Source organism: Rhodamnia argentea, chromosome 8, assembly GCF_020921035.1.
Source record: "Rhodamnia argentea isolate NSW1041297 chromosome 8, ASM2092103v1, whole genome shotgun sequence".
In the NCBI taxonomy this organism is placed as follows: domain Eukaryota; kingdom Viridiplantae; phylum Streptophyta; class Magnoliopsida; order Myrtales; family Myrtaceae; genus Rhodamnia; species Rhodamnia argentea.
Genome location: NC_063157.1, coordinates 27,986,333 through 28,005,321, shown reverse-complemented (window position 1 = coordinate 28,005,321; position 18,989 = coordinate 27,986,333). Strand labels below are relative to the sequence as shown.

The window sequence follows — 18,989 nt, the reverse complement described above, 5'->3', positions numbered from 1 at the left end:
TTTTGAATTGTAAAAAGTACTTGTTTTTGGTTATCGAGAAAGAATGAGAAAACATTGGTCATATGTTTTATTATTAGCTATAATGATTACCAAAAGATGAGAATTAATTCAGCATTAATCCTCACATTTTTTTATGATTAGGCTCCGTTTGTTTGGCGAAAAATAAAAATTATTTCAAAAATATTTTCAAAAAAATGATCACTTGAAATACTTAGCCAATGAAAATATTTTCATTATCGATAATGTATGTCTAAACATTTTCGTAAATAATAAAAGTATTTTTTTTGTTCGTTTTTCATCGTAAGTGATATAAGCGATCGGTTTTAGTAAAATGTTTTCCCAATCATTTGTTTGCTTAGCAAAAAATGAATAATTGAGAAAATATTTTACTAAAACTGATCGTTCCTATCACTTAAAAGCTATTTATTTCGCAAAAGATGAATAATTAGGAAAATATTTTACTAAAACTCGTCGCTCGTATCACTTGAAATAATTACTCGGTGAAAATTTTTTCGTTGCCGATAAAAATTTACATCAAATCATTTTTATGGATGACAAAAATATTTTTTGTTTATACATTTTTATTAAACGATATAAGCGATCAATTTTTTTTAAATACTATTTTTCGCAAAATAAATGCAATAAAAAGTTATGATAAATTTCCCCGACATCGTGAAATCCGTGAGCCGCGATGCGTGTGAGTCAACTAACAAAGTGAGCTGTGCAGAAAAGGCGAACGGCCTCCAAAAACGCATGAACTATTCGGAATCACCTCTTCATCTCATCGCTCTGTTTTGGAAAAAAAAAGATATCTGCCCCCCCTTCATAAAAAAAGTAACAAAACGACGGATCTTGGTGCTGCTCATGGTGCTTCCGAGTCGCACACCCTTCGTCGCTCGCGTCCCGACAACCCTTCCGTAACATCGCAGCCGGTTCGTCGACGCGATCGATGGCGATGACGATGGCTCTGTCTCCACCCGATCAGGTCCGAATCTGAAAGAGTCGAGAAATTTTGCTTTTATCTTCCTGTTGTTGCGTCCGATTTGCTTGGTTTGCCGCTATCGATTCGGCAACGCTGTGCCGCGATCGATCGATAGATCGAGCGGCCCGTTTGGATTGCGATCGGTGATTGGCAGTGCCTAGGGTTTCTGGCGATTCGCTGACGCGTGCTAGCGCGCCTCGCCTGGTGCTCTCTCAGTGGATTCGGTTGAACGAGGTTGAGACTTTTGAGCCACGCGGGGTTTGTTCGCTTGATCTTGATTAGGGAGTGGGGCGAGTGAGGTTTTTGAGCGGGGATCGGAGATAGTGTATTTTTACTCTTGGAGGTGAGACGAAGATGCAATCGAAAAATCCTCGGGACTGTGAGATATTATCTCCGCTGGGGAAATCCATAAAAGTAAAGCCTGCTGTGGGTGCTGAACTGCACGCTGTTTCGCAACATGGTGGTCTGGATGGATCGCACGGAGGCGATGATCGGAGGAGTTTGAACTCTACGGGATTGGATGAGCCTTCAGGGGATGGGGGAAGAAGTTCGCCAGAAAGAAGGGGTTCTTATTTGCCCTCACATGGTGCTAGAGATGGTCGGGTCAATTCGAGATTGGCGACGTCGGGACATATCAAGAAAAGGTCTTCCAATGATGTGGTTAAACAAAGGGAACTTGAATTGGGTGAGTTCATTGGGGATTCTGATGCTGACACAGATGATAGTAGACTGATGCATGGACAATCTAATGATTATGCGTCTCGTAGATTCATAGAGGGAAGAGAGTGTAGTCAGAGTAAGATCCTACCCGCTGCTCGGGAATATGCGATGGTGGATAGAAAACCAGTAGCAACGAAAGATGGTGTTGTAGGGGAGCCTTATTGTGAACTTTGTGCGATGGAGGCAGCATTACAGGACACTAATATGCGCCGGTATGAAAGTGAAAGATATGGCTGCCAAGATCGCATTCACTTTAATAAGTTGCGACATCTTAAACCTCACCAGCAAAGTGATGCAAGATTTCATTCAAGAGCTGTTGCTCGCGCAGCTGTGCCTGTGGCTTATTCTAAACAATCAAGTTATCACAATGATTATGGGAGGTCGTCAGGCAGTCATTCACGGAGAGAACTTGTGTACTCTCATGGGTTTAGAGAACCCTTGAAATTTATTAATAAAAATTCAGAGAGGCAGAAATATGCAGAAACTTCATATGCAGGTGCCGATTACCAGAGAATGGTTACTGATTCTGGAAGAGATTCTGATATGGGACTGAGGAATATGCACATCCACAGGCAGCATGCTTATGACACCCCCGGGGATGAGCAGGACTATTTTGATGTCAAGCCACAAAGACTTGCTCATGAGATTGATAATTTGCATGAGACGATACCTATTCATGACCAAGTGAATGATCAAGCACAGTACAACCATGGTGAAATAAATAATCATGCTAGAAATATGACAGGACCAAGTATTGTTCGGGTTTCTGTAGACAATGATGAAGAAAATGCCGAGGATTATAGGAACTTTGAGAGGAGAAGTGCATGGAATCATGCTACCATGGAGGATTTAACTGTTCCGAAGAGTTTTAAAGCATCAAATGTTTCACATCAAGGTTGGACACGCGCTGATTATGGATCTACCCCCGCCATTCATAAGAGCAGATCATCGCAAGAGTCTGCCTTTTTACGTATTGGCGTAAAGCAAGCTAATCAGATCTCAAAAGTTAGACCAGGATATGATATTAGAAGAGATGATGACTCATTGATCCCAAAAGAGAACTATTTTGATGCCCCCATGTCCAATTATGATGGAGGCACGCACAGAACTGCTACAAGAGTAAAGAGACTGAAAGTGGAAGAAGGCTGCAGTTACGAGTCTTATAATAGGATACCAAAAAGAAAAATGTATGATATAGAGGAAGATTTTGGTGGCTATGCTCATAGAGATTCAATGCCTGCAAACAGAAACATATGTGAGTTTGAGGATCTAGATAACAGCGATGAGTTGGTTGAGGAAGATTATAGGACTGAGTTATACTCATCTAGTGGTGTAGCATATGATTCTGACGAAGAGAGATTGAGTGAAATGGCATATTATAGACAAAAGCATCATCAAGATGATGTTTCAGATGATTGTTGGTCGTACCAAAATAGTTCGGAGCATCAACAAGTGCATCCAGGGAGATTATCTGAACATGGACATAGATACTCGAAGAGTTATCTTAAATCTCAGCCTTTGAAACAGCACAAGTCACAACACAGTTACAAGAAGCGATTTTTCAAAAACCAGAAAATAAGGAAGAGATATGATGAATCCAATGGGGGTCAGCATTCAAATGATGGTGATGGATTTGAAGAAACAGAAAGTGCTGTAGTATCCGAATTTCCAGAGGAGTCGGAGGAATTTGAGAAATCAGTGCATGATGCCTTCTTAAGTTATTCAAAAAAGCTTAACACTAACTCAAGGGTTCAAGGACGATACCTGGCTCAAGGAAAAGCTGGAAGTTTATTCTGTGTAGTATGTGGCAGGAGGTCTGTTTTCCTATCCAAATTTTCTTATTTGAAGGTGGAGTACTTGCTTTATATTTTGATTGGTTGTCCAAGAACTATGCAATTGTGTTTCAAGCCATGTCAGCCGTAAGTGAATATCTTTTTTATGGTTAGGCTATCCTTAGGATAATATGGTTTCTTAATTCAATCAGCTGAGCTTCTTTTGCAATGCCAGTTTAGATGGCGTTGTCACTGACTCTGGCATCCTTAAAAAGGAAAACAGACTTCACTAGGGCTGGTGCTATATGCTTTCTGACATTGACAATGGTCATTGTGACTTCATACTGTGAGTGGTGTAAGTTGAGCTATTTGAAGAGGAGATATTGACGCTGTTGTAGTCAGGAAGCTTTTTTGGGTTCTGCTCCCATCTGAGTCTCTTAGCTTATGCCATGCCATGAGTAAAGTGGGTCACTTGTGACATGCTGTCTGGGCACAATTTTGTATGTTGACGGGCATGAAGTTAGTTTTGGTTGAGTTCCATGCTTTCATATGCTAGTGGAAAACTATATCCATTTTCTTGCCAGCTAAATTGTTTGCAAGCTGTTTGGAGTGGAACCAAAATGCTTTGGGCAGCATATCATATAAAAAAACTAGCTGATAGTAATAGTGATTTTCAACAAGGATGAGTTTAGCATGCCGATTGGAGTTTTCTAGCTTAGCTAAATGCTTTTATCTTGTCCTGGGTATTTGGCCCAGTGGCAAGTGAGAAGTTCAGATCTGGGTTGCAGGTGTGATCCTGCATATGAGCAAAATCGAAAAGGTTTTCGTTTGGAATCAGAGTTGTTCTCTGATTTATATCTTTCAGACTCACTCACACAGTTCGGGCCCTCTCATCTTTATAATTACAGTTAAGGTGACGGTTCAAGGGGCCTAGGTTTCTCTTTAGCTATGATTATGCATTATTTGGACTGGTCATTCTCAAACATAGAGCAGAGGGAATGTTAAAATGAGTTGAATACCTCCTTTTTGCTTGGTTTTGATGGTAAAGGTACATGCTTATGAGCTTTTATGGTCAAGAATCAGTGTTGACACGCTTGAAGTTCCTTTAGCTTGGCAGTGGAACCCAAATCTTAGTAGATCTGGTGGTGCTGTATGTTATTCTACTTGATGCTTAATCCATATCTAGCTCAAACACGTTTGAGGACTGTCTGATTTTTCAGCTTCCTGCTCAAACTGGGAATTACTTTACCAGTCTTTGAGCGTGTAATTACAGCATCTGGAGGTTTTCTTCAATCAGTATTCGCATCATCATTTTGTTTTCCGTGTGTCAATCCTACAATTGACATATCTCCTCTGATAAACATTTTTATGCTATTCTATGTTCTCAGTTCATCGTATCCTAGTCAAGCATTCTACTTCCAGTTGTTATGCTGTTAAATGTAATGTATATGTTTAGCTGATACGAGCTATGTATACACTCATTTTATTTAACATCTGGAAAATGATTTATCTATACAGTGACATCCTGGACATGTTTGTTAGAGAAGGTGTGCGCTCTCATCACACTTGTCGCATAGCATATATGTGGCCATGCACACACTACATGCACACATGCATGCCTGCGCACATAAACATACCCAAAAGGTGCTGCTTTCAATTTAAGGTAGCTTCAATTTTGAAATTATAGTTTTACAAACACAGTCATACACCCATTCACCCACCCACCCACATAAACTCAATTTTCACACTTTACTCATTGATTTCTGTCAGGTCTCTTAGAGGTCTGCTTTTTCTTGTCTGATTTACAGGTCTATGGAGTGCATTCTGATGCACTACAATTAGTGTTTTCTTCTGAAAGCAGCGTGATGTTTTTGCAATTGTTGTTTAAAGGTTCATTTTTCTGGAATATCTGGATAACAATGGGCTGTTCTATGGAAGCTGCTATTAAGGGAGATGCTGCTACTGAATGTCTTCTACTACACAACATACGCTTAGTTTATATGGTTCATTATACTGGTTTATAGTCACTGGTTCTTGATCACCTTTGACTTGACGACTTTCTTCCTATTTGCACATCATCTGTAGCACTTATTTCCACTTTTGGTTTTTAGTGCTTTTTTGTGCTTTAAAAGATTCTTCTTTCGAGGATGGGTTAGCGTCTTTATTGAATAAGATCCGCCCCTTCTTTGTAGAATGAATAATTTCCTCATCCTGTTATTACAATAATGGATTATGCACTGTACTGATGAACTTCGTATCAATGCCCTACAACAGCTCCTCCAAGGAGTTCCAAGGTACTCAGAACTTGGCAAAGCATGCCCTCATGTCTCGGAAAGTTGGGCTGAGAGCTCAGCATCTTGGACTTCACAGGGCAATCTGCGTTTTGCTTGGGTGGAGTCTTGTGACTGCAGACCCGATAAATTGGGTTCCTGAAGTGTTGCCTGATGACATAGCATTGACTCAGAAGGAGGACTTGATTTTGTGGCCTCCCCTTGTAGTCATACACAACATTTCTATGGCAGTGGATGATCCTAAAGACCAGAGAGTAATCCCAAGGGAAAGGGTCGAAACATTTCTGAGAGGTTCGTGCTTGTATGAATTTTTTGAGCTAGAACATGCTAATCCTTCTGAAGATGACTTCTTAAAAATATTCCTCTTTCTTAGTCACCTCTTCATGAAAAAGAGTTGGTTTTATAACATTTAAAACTAATTTAAAGAAAGCCCTACTCATAGCATTTCCCTTGGGCTTTGTCTCAGAGCTTTCTGATTATTCCTGATTCACTCGTTGTGTGATATGCCTGAAGTTAAGGCCCCATATGCAGCGTTCATTCTAAAAACAGGATATTGACCTATTTTGATTATGCTGCTTGGTTTGTTTTCCATATTATGGCAGGTAAAGGTTTTGCAGAGGGTAAAATGGTGGTTTGTCTCGGAAAGCCTGCAGACCAAAGTGTCATTGTGGTGAAGTTCCTAAACACATTCTCCGGACTTGGAAATGCCGGGAAACTGCACGAGTATTTTGCTGAGAACAAACGCGGGAGGGTTGAATTTCAGAAGAGAACTACGGATCATGGCAAAGGCAATGTCAGTGAAGTGCCAGGATTGCAGGGAGATGACCTAGAGGAGACACTTCTCTATGGATATATGGGGATTGCTGAAGACTTGGACAAAATCGATTATTATGCTAAGAAGACCAGTTGGGTAAAGAGCAAGAAAGAGATCTACGATCTTGCAAATGCGCCCGTCAAATCCAAGGAGAATTAATCGTGACCGACCTAGCCCTCCATGATCGACGAACTTACGCGGCTTCATTGAGTTGTACTGGAATTAGAGTGCATTTTAAAGGCTGGATGAGGACCTTTTTCTATTGCGAGATATGTGTATGACGTTGAACTTTTATTTTCTGAAACCAAATATCTTTAATGCTTCTAAAGATAATGTACAGGTGCAATGACCTCTTCTAGCTTTGCACTTAAGAGTCTAATTTATGGCCCTGTTTGGTTCAGTATTGGGAATAAGCATTGGGACTCTAAAGTCCTTTGGCCAAATGTAAATGGTGTTTGGTTCATTTTTAATTACATCTCAAATGCTCTCTAAAGTCCTTTAGTCCAAAGTATCTCTAGAAGTTCTTTGGACTAAAGGATTTTTGTGAAATGCAATTAATTTTTTTTCTTTTAAATTTGTCACCTTAACTTGCCGCCACTTGCCGCCGCCGATCGCCACCTCCCACCACCGCCGACAATTGCTCTTTTTTTTTTTTCAAAATGTAAAAATACTTTACAAAGTTCATTTTTCATTAAATAGTATTTACGTCAAAGTTGTTTTCTAATGTGTTTTTAAAATACACTTTACCAAACACTATTTACATTTTAGAAAATGTCTTTAGCCTAAAGGTATTTATATTTTTCCAAATTGTTGTTTTCTAAGTCTCCTTTTTTTATGGTGAGATGGTGGGTTGACTTTCCTGTGTATGAGAGAGAGAGAGAGAGAGAGAGAGAGAGAGAGAGAGGGGGGGGAGGGGAGGGAGAGCAGTAATGTCAAATTAAGTAGATTGCACAACAATTTGATTTAATTGTTACGCGTCTAATTAATTGTTCAATGCTTAGGAAATCCAAATAGAATTGCTTTAATTGACAGGATTATGTGACACATAATGTAGTCGATAAGACGTGAAAACTCGTACAACAGTCAGCTGCCAAGCAGCTAGAACACTAGCTCTCTCCCCTTCTTCTCCCCCACCCGTTACTTGAAGGCTGTCACGAGAAGTCACCAACTTCGCATCAAAGCTCGGCGATGGTCGCAACCTTTCAACGTCGATTGAGGTTGGGAACACCTCTATACGGCCACGGAGTTATCCCAGCTATGCCAAGCTCCCAGACAGAGCTTGCATAGTCGTCACAAGCTCGAGTGGCAGTGAGCTCACGCAACCATGGCAAGAGCTCTAGCTCGCCGTAAGTTTGGTTGGGGTGAATCGGGATTTTGGACATTTGAAGGGGAGAGAAGAAGAAACTTTATTTGCACGGTGGCGTCCTCGGGGAATAGGCGCAACTTTACTAGTCGCGCTCCAGCATCAGGTGACAGCCACTTTAGCTCGATTGAGCCGGAGTCAGTGCCGGAGGGGCTTGAAGGAAAGAATGCCTTCCCGAAGCACTTTAGATCCGCAAAATCTCGTCTTACCTAGTGTTATGTCCAATCTTCCATCCTAAAAAGGTGTTGGTCAAATGAGAAATCTTTTTCTCTATGGTATGGACGTTTGGGTCACATATCCAAAGAAAGAATTGCAACATTTCATCAAGGATAATACACTCGTCTCTTGATTTTAGCGACATGAACCCTTGTGATGACTGTATTAGGGGGCAAAAAACAACGAAGCTGTTTCAAATACATTTCTTAGCTGGAACAGAGGAGGAGAACGTTTCAGAGATGAGAAAGAGTCACCAACCAGATTGTTACCAAAACCGGCAAAAATAGAGAATGTGAGCACCACCGACTCCCTTCGAAATTACACTTGGCACGGGTATTATGGATGAATGATCACCTTTTCATCTGTTTAGGTATGTAAAATCCTGAATTTTCTTGTTAATGACAGTGCTAATACTAGACATTCTCCCACCGAAGCCAATGTCAAGCGGTGCCGGATCCAAGGTCTCCGCAATTTTCCTCCGGGATGCGGACCTTTCGCACCGAGGATCGATCATCTGACGACGATCAGGGCTAATGAAGGTGAGTTGAGGGACAGATTCGATCTCAGAGGGAATTGTTCTTGACGAATGCAAAGAGTCAGTCGATGAAGGAGAAGAAGAAGAGGAGGATGATGATCCTAAAGAAGATCCGGAAGAAGTGATCGTCTCTAAGAACGGAGAATGATGGTTCAGGGGATCTTAACCCGGTCGAAGATGAATATGAAGACGTAGATGAGGATGAGGACGGCAATGGCAGTGAGGAAGATGTGGATATTGGCATGGAGCGTCTCACATCGGATAATGATGGTTAAGGGTGATCAATTAGTATTTTACCTTAGCTGTGGTCGTGACAACTAAACAATCGACGTGATCTAGAGCGACCGAGACGACTAACCGAACCTTAGATACTATTCTCACGACACGCTCCTTAACATCCAATTACATCTCTTAGGTTAAGTGATTGCTTGCAAATGTTTTCTTCAAGTTCTATCCTTGCATGTGTTTTATCTTGATTGATCGGCTGTCAAGATCTATCGGTCATACACATGCAAATTTACCAGTCAGTGGATGAGAGAGAGAGATTTAAGCTTTTCCAATTTGAGGAATCTTATGGACTAAATTATAGTTGTCTTGTCATTTTTAAAAATTTATCAACCCATATGAAGCATTTTGGAAACAAGTTTTCAACGTCGTAAAAATCTTTTACAAATGTATAACGAAAGAATCGAGTATTTAACCGACAATGTTTTTGAGATTTTCCAAGGCCATGCTTCTGATTAATGATTTAGAGACATGATTATTACTTTGAGAGACAAACCATGTAATTAATCCCATCCCATCCCTTTTTCTTTATTTAAATCTTACTAAAACGCTATCAAAGATGTACCTACATTATTACGATGTTCCCAAAATAAAAATTCATTACATTTTGGCCTCCTTTTTTTTTTTTTAGGTCATTTCACTCATCTTCTTCAAGAGATTTCTCTTGGAGTACAATGGTAAGTTAGCAAAGGACCAAACATTGAAGTGAAATCTACAAGAAGATGGGTAAGAGTCTTCTTGAACTGAATTTTCAGAAGCATCGAATGCAATGCTTTTTGACTCCATAAAGAACATCATGATGCCCTTTTGAACGAGCACGTGTACTATACAGCTATCCAATATTTTGTAGGTTTTTTTTTTGGTCACAAAGAAAAGCTTTTGTAGGTTTGGAAGGTCAAAAAAGGGTAAAACTGGTTGAAGGATTGAATAGTCAACAGATGCCATGAGAGCTTTTTAGTTACGATGGCGTTGTCAAATTCATTACCATCTCTTTTGGAACATCATGTTTCTCGTTCTTTTAGGAGTGAACAAAACGCCCCGCTTTACACCTAATTAAAACGCATTTGAATCTAATCGATAAAGTCTAAAAAATTCAGCTTAAATACACTACAAGTGTCAAAACTTATGTACGATACTCACTTTAGTGCCAAAATTTTCAAAACGATTACTTAAGTACTAAATTTTTCTTTAAAACGATCATTTGAGTGTCAAAACTTTCAAAACAATTACTAAAGTGTCAAAATTTTTAAAAACGTTCACTTCGAGTGCCAACTTTTGCGAAACCATGTCAGCTTAAATATTAATAAAAAATAGGTTACGTCGAATTTTTGACGAGCCACGTTAGCTCAAATCGGAGTTGGCACTGAAATGAGTGTTTTTCAAAAAATTTAACACTTAAATGATCATTTTGAAAGTTTTGGTACTAAAGTGAGTACCACACACAAGTTTTGACACTTGTAGTATACTTTAGCTTCTAAAATTTAGTCTGTTGAGATCTCTACGGGCTAAAAAAAACATAAAATTAGGCTAGTAAATTGGGTTGATTATTGCAAATGGTTTAGAGTCTACATAAGACATAAAATGAGTGTTCAAGGATAATTCTTCTAGCAGTTGATAGAGATGGCTGCATTCTTTAGATAGATTGTTCTGAAGAACGGGGGAACATGTGGCCACTAGGACTCAGTTTGTTTCACGGAAAATGAACACTTTAGAAAATAATTTTTCAAAAAACAATCATTTATATAGTTGATAAAAATGAATAACCAAAAAATGTTTCCATCATTTACGCGAATATTTACACATAGATTGTTGTCGGTAGCAAAAATATTTCTCATTAACTAATTATTTCAAGTGATATAGATCATTTTTAGGAAAATGTTTTCTAAATCTAAATCACTATTTTCCACGAAACAAATGGAGTCTATGATGATTGTCACTTTCAGTCACATCGCAGCTTGAATTTTGACGAGCAAAATACGGATTTATAGAACTAACTTGGAGAGCGATGTGGCACACTAAGCTTATGATCCGTATTAAAGTACCAAATCGAATTTTTCCCAAATCACTTTGTGCACTCGGAAGATTGATCGTCGATGGATTTTTCTCTTACCCTAATTGTCACTTTATATACTAGTCCCATGAGGTGCGCGCGATTGTTTCTTATGATTTGTGCATGTATTCACCCTCTTACAGACATTTTATCCGGGCAACCACTTCAACTTTTCGTAAATCCAGTGATAAGACAAATACTCAAATACACATGAGCAAAAATTTGATGACCCTATTATAAAAAGATGAATGGAATTTGGTGACCAATGTGAAACATCAAAATGAAATCAAAACATGAATTTCGTCAAGGATATGATTTGCTGACTCCCGTTTAAATCATTAGTTTCATATAAAAATTCGAATACAATGATGCCGAATCTACATATTCCGTATTAGCTCAAACTTGTAATCAATTGCAGAACTTTAGTAAGTTGCCGGTAAAGTTTTTAAGACTCCATTTGTTTCGCTAAAAATGAAAGATTTGGACAACATTAACTTAAATTGTTATCGATAACCATAATATTAGTTATTGGCTAATTATTTCAAGCGATACAAACGACCATTTCAGGATAATGTTTTCCAAATCATTTATTTTCTGCGAAACAAACAAAGCCTAAATAACTACCAAAGACAAAAAGCGAGGTATGTGAAATGAGGACTAGATACATGTATATAGAGTCTATGAACTCCTAAATAAGATTTGTAGGAGGAGTATTTCGATTAATCGAGACGACGAAACTATCCCCTAGCTTTCAGCTGCATCCGTTAATCAAGCTATTGGTCACCGTAGTCCGATGACGATTCGTAATCAACTTTAATTTGAGGTGGATATTAGAAATATTTTATAAAGGAACAATTTTTCTTTTGTACTAATTTGATTGTTTATGTAACATACGATCCTACACTTAGGTTTGATCCCACTTTTTCTAATTCTATATTGTCGCCTCTAGATGTAATTTTCCTTTTGGTGAATACAAAATAGTCCTTTTCACTAGTAATATGTTATATTGCCAAGGTTATTGCGATTAGACGGTAGTGAAGTTATTGCAATTAGACAACCGTTTCCTATCAAATGAGAAAGAGAATAACGTGCTAGCTTGCTGCAAACGTGAACCAATCTCCAAGTAAATACAACTTGGCTTCATCCACATTAGGGAATGAATTACAACATTTGACAAATGTTCATGACTTTTCTGAATCAAATAAGGCTTTAATTCACTCATGTTTACTTGAAATATAATACTCGTCAAACTTTTGAGTGCAAGACGATGGAAAAGACTTAACAAAGTCTTGAAATTTCCGAATGAGGGGATTTAGACCACCAAGTGCCTCGAAATTACGGGGATGCATCCACTACTCTAGGGTTTGGAACAAAACGTAACATCATGAATTTTACGAAGAAGATAAACTACATTTTTACAATTTTGTAACATATTTAGACAAATTCACACAAATTAATCAATTCACTAATCCCACTCCCTTGTTTTTTAGGCGCATCAAACCCGTGATTATGCCTTTCCCCAAATGATCGAGAAGGGAGAAAGGCAAATCCGAAGAACGAGCAGGGAATAGGCATTCAGAAAGATGAAAAGAATAAAGGGGGAAAGAGCTAAAAGGGAAACCAACAATATCTTGTAGTATCAATTCGGCCTCAGAAAATCTATTAAAATATGATGGAAAATCAAAGAACTGATTCCAAATAAGTTTGTTCAAGGCTTGGGATAACATTGTCACGAATCTTAAGCATTCGCATATAATGCCTCACTAAATATTCTCTAGGATAAGTGTATTGAAAGCCCTAGAATTTGTCATTAAAGTGTAATTGAGTTTAAAAACTTTTAAAAAGTGTAATCAAGTTCTAAAACTTGTTAAATTGATGAAATCAAGTTCTTTAGATAACTCCGTTCAACTTGGCCATCAAAAAGTACTGTCGAAATTTTTTATTATTTTTTCCCTCTTACGTTCAACTGACATAGCCGAACATGAAGTATAAGGCTAAAACGATACATATATGATTTCTTAACATAAAACTTAAGTTTAGATTGAAAAAACAAAACTAAATCTAAACAATAATAAAAAGGAAACCAAACGAGGGCTTGGGCCTTCGTTGCAGCCTCCCCACCATCATTGGAAACGGCTAATGATGGTGGGGCGATGGCCAACGGCCCTCGTCGACCGTAGAACCTAGCCAGATCCGGTGGCTCTCGAATTTTATGACTCAATTACACTTTGATGATAAAGTTTTAGGACTTACTTATCTCGTGTTTTTTTAGTGATTGAGGAAAAAAAATTTATGAGTGCATGGATTAGCCACACTACAAGGTAAGTAGGTCGGATTCACTATTAGTATAGCAAATTCCTATAATAGACATAATCTTGTTGTTACTAGTTATAACAACTTGCTGGCAAAATGCTAGAAACAGTTGGAAAGTATATCCCAAACAATTATCACTTTTCCTTGAATATATGTGGCTATCTCAGAAGAATCCAAATTGTATCAAAAGAGATTATACGCAGCAAGAATTTGACAAGGCATGCAAATGTCTTAACACCCCTTTTTCTGGACACACCACAGTGCCAGTCAAACGCCTTCATAAACTAATCCACAGAGATCTTGGCTGGACTACATGTAATGACAACAATCATATGATCTTGACTTTGCCCTTAATCCACCTTAAAAAAAAAAAAGAATTAACGAATGTTTCAACCCAAATGCCGCACAGTATCCGAGATATGTTCTGCTTTGATTGTGAGATTTTGATTTTCAATAGCATTAAAGTATAATTGGCCAAATTTAGGGCACCCCCACTTGGCCCACCTATAGGGAAAAAAAAAGGTAAATAAAGATGGGGAAAAGGCTAAAAATAAAATGTTAAATTAATATCCAGCTGTTGGGCCCACACGTGGGTCCTCGCCACACGAAAGCGAGCCACGTGGCATAGCTTGATTTTGCCGGCCCATGCCCCTTCCCATTCCCCCACTCTTCAAAAACATCTTATCTCCTTTGGTTGCTTACCCGCTCTCAACACAGTTCCATTCAATTGTAATCTCTCCGCGCCTCTCGTCAATCAAGTTCCATATCTCTACTAGGGGCGGGGTGGCCTCACCACCACCTATGGCCACCGCTCCGCCGGCCGCGGCCGCCGCCTCGACCGACGCGAACCGACCATGCGCCGACGACTCGGCCGATGACCTACGGAGCCTCAGCTTCAATTCTGCCGTGTCAGCGGTGGATACCGTAAAGCGTAGCCCGAGTTCGGGGTCCGAGACGACGTGGACCGCCTCGAGCTTCGTCTCCGCCTCGTCCTTCAAGCCCCACGCGCACGCGCCCTCCGACGACCCGTGCCGGGACGCTATCCAGCGCGCGAGGGAGGCCCGCGACGGCTCCAAGCTCGGCCTCGGCGACCTCCGGTTCATGTACAGGCTCGGGAGCGGCGACATCGGGAGCGTGTACCTGGCGAAGCTGAAGGGCGGCGGGGAGTGCATGTTCGCCGCCAAGGTGATGGACAGGAAGGAACTGGCCGGCCGGAACAAGGAAGGCCGGGCGAGGATAGAGAGGGAGATCCTGGAAATGCTGGACCACCCCTTCTTGCCCACTCTCTACGCCACGCTGGATTGTCCGAGGTGGTCTTGCTTGCTGACCGAGTTCTGCCCCGGCGGGGACCTCCACGTCCGCCGGCAACGGCAACCGGAGAGACGGTTCGGCGAATCGGCTGTCCGGTACGTAGAAACTCGTTATAAATTCACGTAAACATGATCTCTTGACCTCTCTAAAACGTCTGAACAACCCGACACAATCCCAGAAATGGAACTACATTACAAACTCGTTTCGATTTGAATTTGAATTTCTCTTCTTTTTTTTTTTTCCCCCTTGGCATTATTGCGAAATAGCGTGATGAACGAAAGATGATGAACAATCAAGGGGAGGTCCACAAATAAATGAATTAAGTCGTGTCTGTCGTGCACTGTGAATCATAATAAATGCCACCATCTGATCCAGGAAAGTACAGAGTAAAGGTCAGCTCCTCCTCTTCTTCTGCAATGATTGCCGCTCTATTACCAGTTTTGGTGGATCTTCAGACGAATTATTTGGCTCTTGGTTCCAAACTTTCTGCCCTAAAGTTAAAAAAAAGTTGATTTCCATCTCTCTTGAATCTATGCATACCAAGTTCACAATGTCATTGATTAACCAAAATCCTAAAAAAAGATTTTTGTTAGGGTTTTGTTCAAGAGAGCCCTACCAGGGCGCTCTTTGGCCGTACATGGTTATGGGAATATTGTGATTTTGAATGCACCGATTACTCATAACACGAGAAAGACAGGGCATTAGAAATAGCAAGAATTCTTATGTTAATCACATGCCATATATGACGAAGCACTAGTGATTTGCGTTTCATTGTCTTTTCCACGTAAAACATCATTCAACCAACATTTTATACTCCGATCAGACGGACAGAAAATGTGATTTTTATTTGTAAAATGGCCTAAATATCTCTGAAAGAAAAAAAAAAAAAAAAAACCGAGACACCCACACTCAATGATTGATATACTTAAGCTCTGATCTGGCCAAAAAATAATGCTTAATTAAAAAAAAAATCAAATCCCTTCTAAGGAGTTTTTTCAAGCCTCCCAAAAAGAGATTTGTGCATTTAGAATTAGGTGGATTGAAAGTTTTTTTTTTGTGAATTGGATTGTGCGAGGCCCACTCAAATTATCAAACAGTACAGAATTCGAACTAATAATTATGCCATGCACTGACTTTGCATGGCGTGACAAAATACGCAGAGACAAAACATTAGTACTCTTTGCCCTTAGCCTCTCTCTCTCTCTCTCTCTCTCTAGAGAATACTAATAATTAAAGTTTTGATTTCTTAATTAGTTCTTGCAAAGTTGGAAAATCTATCTTTTGTCACGTCCCTAGACTTCACCACTTTCTCACTTTTTTATTCATTTTTTTTTTTTTGGCTGGGGAGGGGGCCATGATTGTCGGATTCTTCTCACATCATTCCCCCACTTTTTCCTCTATCAGAAATTGACATGCCATAAAGGAAACCCCAAAAAACGTAATCGAACGGTGCCTCGGCGATTCCAAAACCTCTCCTCTGGCCTGCTTTGAACGTTCATGATGCAACCCCCGCAATGGACCCCACCTCCGTTCATGATTGTTTGTCATTACGCCCATTCTCTCTCTCTCTCTCTCTCTCTCTCCTCTTTATTGAGCTTCTCGAACGTGGCAGACAATGCGACATTCTTCCTAGACTTGGAATTCTATGTATCCCCTTTGTCTGTACTTACGATGTAGTCAGTTTTTTTAAAGATTTCTCTGGTTCGTTCTTGTTCGAATAGGTTCTACGCGTCGGAAGTGGTGGTCGCGCTTGAGTACCTGCACATGCTGGGGATCATCTACCGCGATCTCAAGCCCGAAAACGTCCTCGTCCGGTCGGACGGCCACGTGATGCTCACGGACTTCGACCTCTCGCTCAAGAGCGACAAACCCGCGTCCGCGGCACAGCTCGTCTCCGATCAAGACGGCCCCGCCTGCGACGACCCGGCCGAGCGCCCTCCGTTCGCCGAGTCGTCGTGCATCATCCCCAGCTGCATGGTCCCCGCCGTCCCGTGCCTCCACCCGAGGCGCAGGCGCAAGAAGAAGCCCGGCGGCCCCCGCGGGAGCCTGGAGATCGTGGCCGAGCCGGTCAACATCCGGTCGATGTCCTTCGTCGGGACCCACGAGTACCTGGCGCCCGAGATCGTGCTGGGGGAGGGGCACGGCAGCGCGGTGGACTGGTGGACGCTGGGGGTCTTCGTCTTCGAGATGTTCTACGGGGCGACGCCCTTTAAGGGGATCGACAACGAGCTGACCCTGGCCAACATCGTGGCCCGGGCCCTCGAGTTCCCCAAGGAGCCGTCGGTCCCAGGGCCGGCGAAGGACCTGATCGCGCAGCTCCTGATCAAGGACCCGGCGAGGCGGATGGGGTCCACGATGGGAGCCACGGCCATCAAGCACCATCAGTTCTTCGACGGGGTCAATTGGGCATTGCTAAGATGTACAAAGCCACCCTACATTCCGAGGCCGATCGATTACAAGGACTTTGTGAAGGCAGATAGTAGCGCTGATAATTCAATGGAGTATTACTAGGGAAATTCAATTAAAAGAGGATTGTAATTAAGCCAATGCTAAGCTTGTTTCTCAATACCGTGCACGAGTCAAATCACATTGGGCAAAGCATGCCTTGGATGCCAATCCGAAAAGAAACTTTTTTGGGACAGGTGGGTCTTCAATCCTTAGGACCACTGGATAGGACCACTGGATAGGACCACTTGATAATGCCGATCAACGTGGGGATGATTATGTAAACATATATTGTCTGCAAGGTCAATAGGAATTTGTGATAAGGACGCATCATTAGTGTACTAACTTGCGTAGGACACTCATTTGAGTGTCATAATTTGTTTTTGATTATTTAAGTGCCACATTGATTAAAGATCATTCACTTGAGTGCCGGGGGTGATTCTTATAGCCAAAATGTCTGACGTGACATTAATTTACTATATATGTGCTGATGTGGCTCGTCGGAGATATGAAGTCAGCAAAAGAGTGTATGAACGATGTTGTTTGGACCATTTTGTTGGCCCAAGTCGACTTGAAGATGGAACCCAAATTTGGCCTAAAGGATTCCAATTTCGTCCGTGAGGAATGACGTTTGAGTATCGATTATGCCATTTGAGTAATGATCCTCAACCTGTGTTCTTACCCAGCTTTCGCGCAATCAAAGCCACCATGCATGTCCTTCACGGGAACGAGGTCCACAACAACAGCGAAGAAGAGCACATGAAGAACATGATCCCCCACTATTTATAGTTATTCTAGAGCCGTCAAATGGGTGGGTGGGTGGGTCAAGTTAGGTTTTGGTCGGAATTGAAAATGGTCTGGCTCATATTAACCCATTTTCATGTTATACAAATTTAACAACCCATACTCGACCCAATCCATATGCAACCCGACCCATATTGTTAAAATAATTTAATATTGAAATACATTTTAGAGAAAACCGTTTCTTATGCATTTTTAAAGAGATATATGTTGCTAAAACAAATATTTATAGTTTTTTCAAAAAAATTCTGACCCAGTTAAGACAATTATCCTGGCTAATTCATTTAGGACCCCGTTAAGTTTCTAAATAACGCATTTACAACCCACTTTAACTTGTTTTAACAAAAAAAAATTATTTTAACAACCCATTTATGATCCATCACCTTTAAATTAGAGTCAAATATGGGTTCTAAACCCATTTTGCCACCTTTTAAGTATACTAACTTGGTTAGTATCGGAGCATTTACCTACATGATGAGGTTTGGATCCATCTCTAAATTAAATCCACCTCAACTCTAGCAAAGAAATTGATTGCCATGATTATTTTATCTTGGTATGTTTTTCTCGATATTTTCACTCTTGCAAATTGTAATCTCGATACCGGCATTTTCAATAATACAACAAGCATAGTTTTTAACTCTAGCTAGAGGATGAATAGGTGTACTGTGACACCAACTCCTTTCTTTTTCATGCCCCATTCTTACAATTTTGCACTTTAATCAAAATGATCATTTTTGGCAAAAAAAAAAGAGATTGATCCTAACATTATGGAAGCACATGGCCTCTCCTTTAGATCAGGTTGCCATGATAAATCTTGTCGCCATGTGATGTGGTGTGGGATCAACATCTTAAAAACAAACGTTCGTACCCAACTCACGTGCTCAATATTCCATCTATCAGCAGCAGCAGCAGCAGCAAAGGAAAATGGAAATGCATTGTTTTTCCTAGAAGGAGCTTTACCTTTCAACATGCAGTGCCAGATCGATTTCTTCCACTTAAAATTGCAGGGTTGAAGATTTGGAGGCAGATGAACGAAGTGATAGCACAGGAGGATAGAGGGCAATGACCTACCTCTTGACAGGAAACAGATG

The 18,989-nt window shown here is 40.6% G+C and overlaps 2 protein-coding genes across 2 annotated transcripts; both read left to right on the top strand.

Annotated features, from left to right (window-relative positions):
* The first annotated feature begins 829 nt into the window (after positions 1 to 829).
* On the top strand, positions 830 to 6,941 carry LOC115738214. Its single transcript, XM_030670769.2, has 3 exons — positions 830 to 3,516; positions 5,749 to 6,056; positions 6,368 to 6,941. Exons 1-3 carry the CDS (start codon positions 1,337 to 1,339, stop codon positions 6,736 to 6,738), a joined length of 2,859 nt encoding a protein of 952 aa, XP_030526629.1. The 5' UTR covers positions 830 to 1,336; the 3' UTR covers positions 6,739 to 6,941.
* A 7,079-nt stretch (positions 6,942 to 14,020) lies between these two features.
* LOC115738262 (serine/threonine-protein kinase D6PKL2-like) lies at positions 14,021 to 17,273 on the top strand. The gene is made up of 2 exons (XM_030670846.2): positions 14,021 to 14,747; positions 16,374 to 17,273. The coding sequence occupies exons 1-2, from the start codon at positions 14,143 to 14,145 to the stop codon at positions 17,161 to 17,163; spliced, it is 1,395 nt and encodes a 464-aa protein (XP_030526706.1). The 5' UTR covers positions 14,021 to 14,142; the 3' UTR covers positions 17,164 to 17,273.
* The last annotated feature ends 1,716 nt before the right edge of the window (positions 17,274 to 18,989 follow it).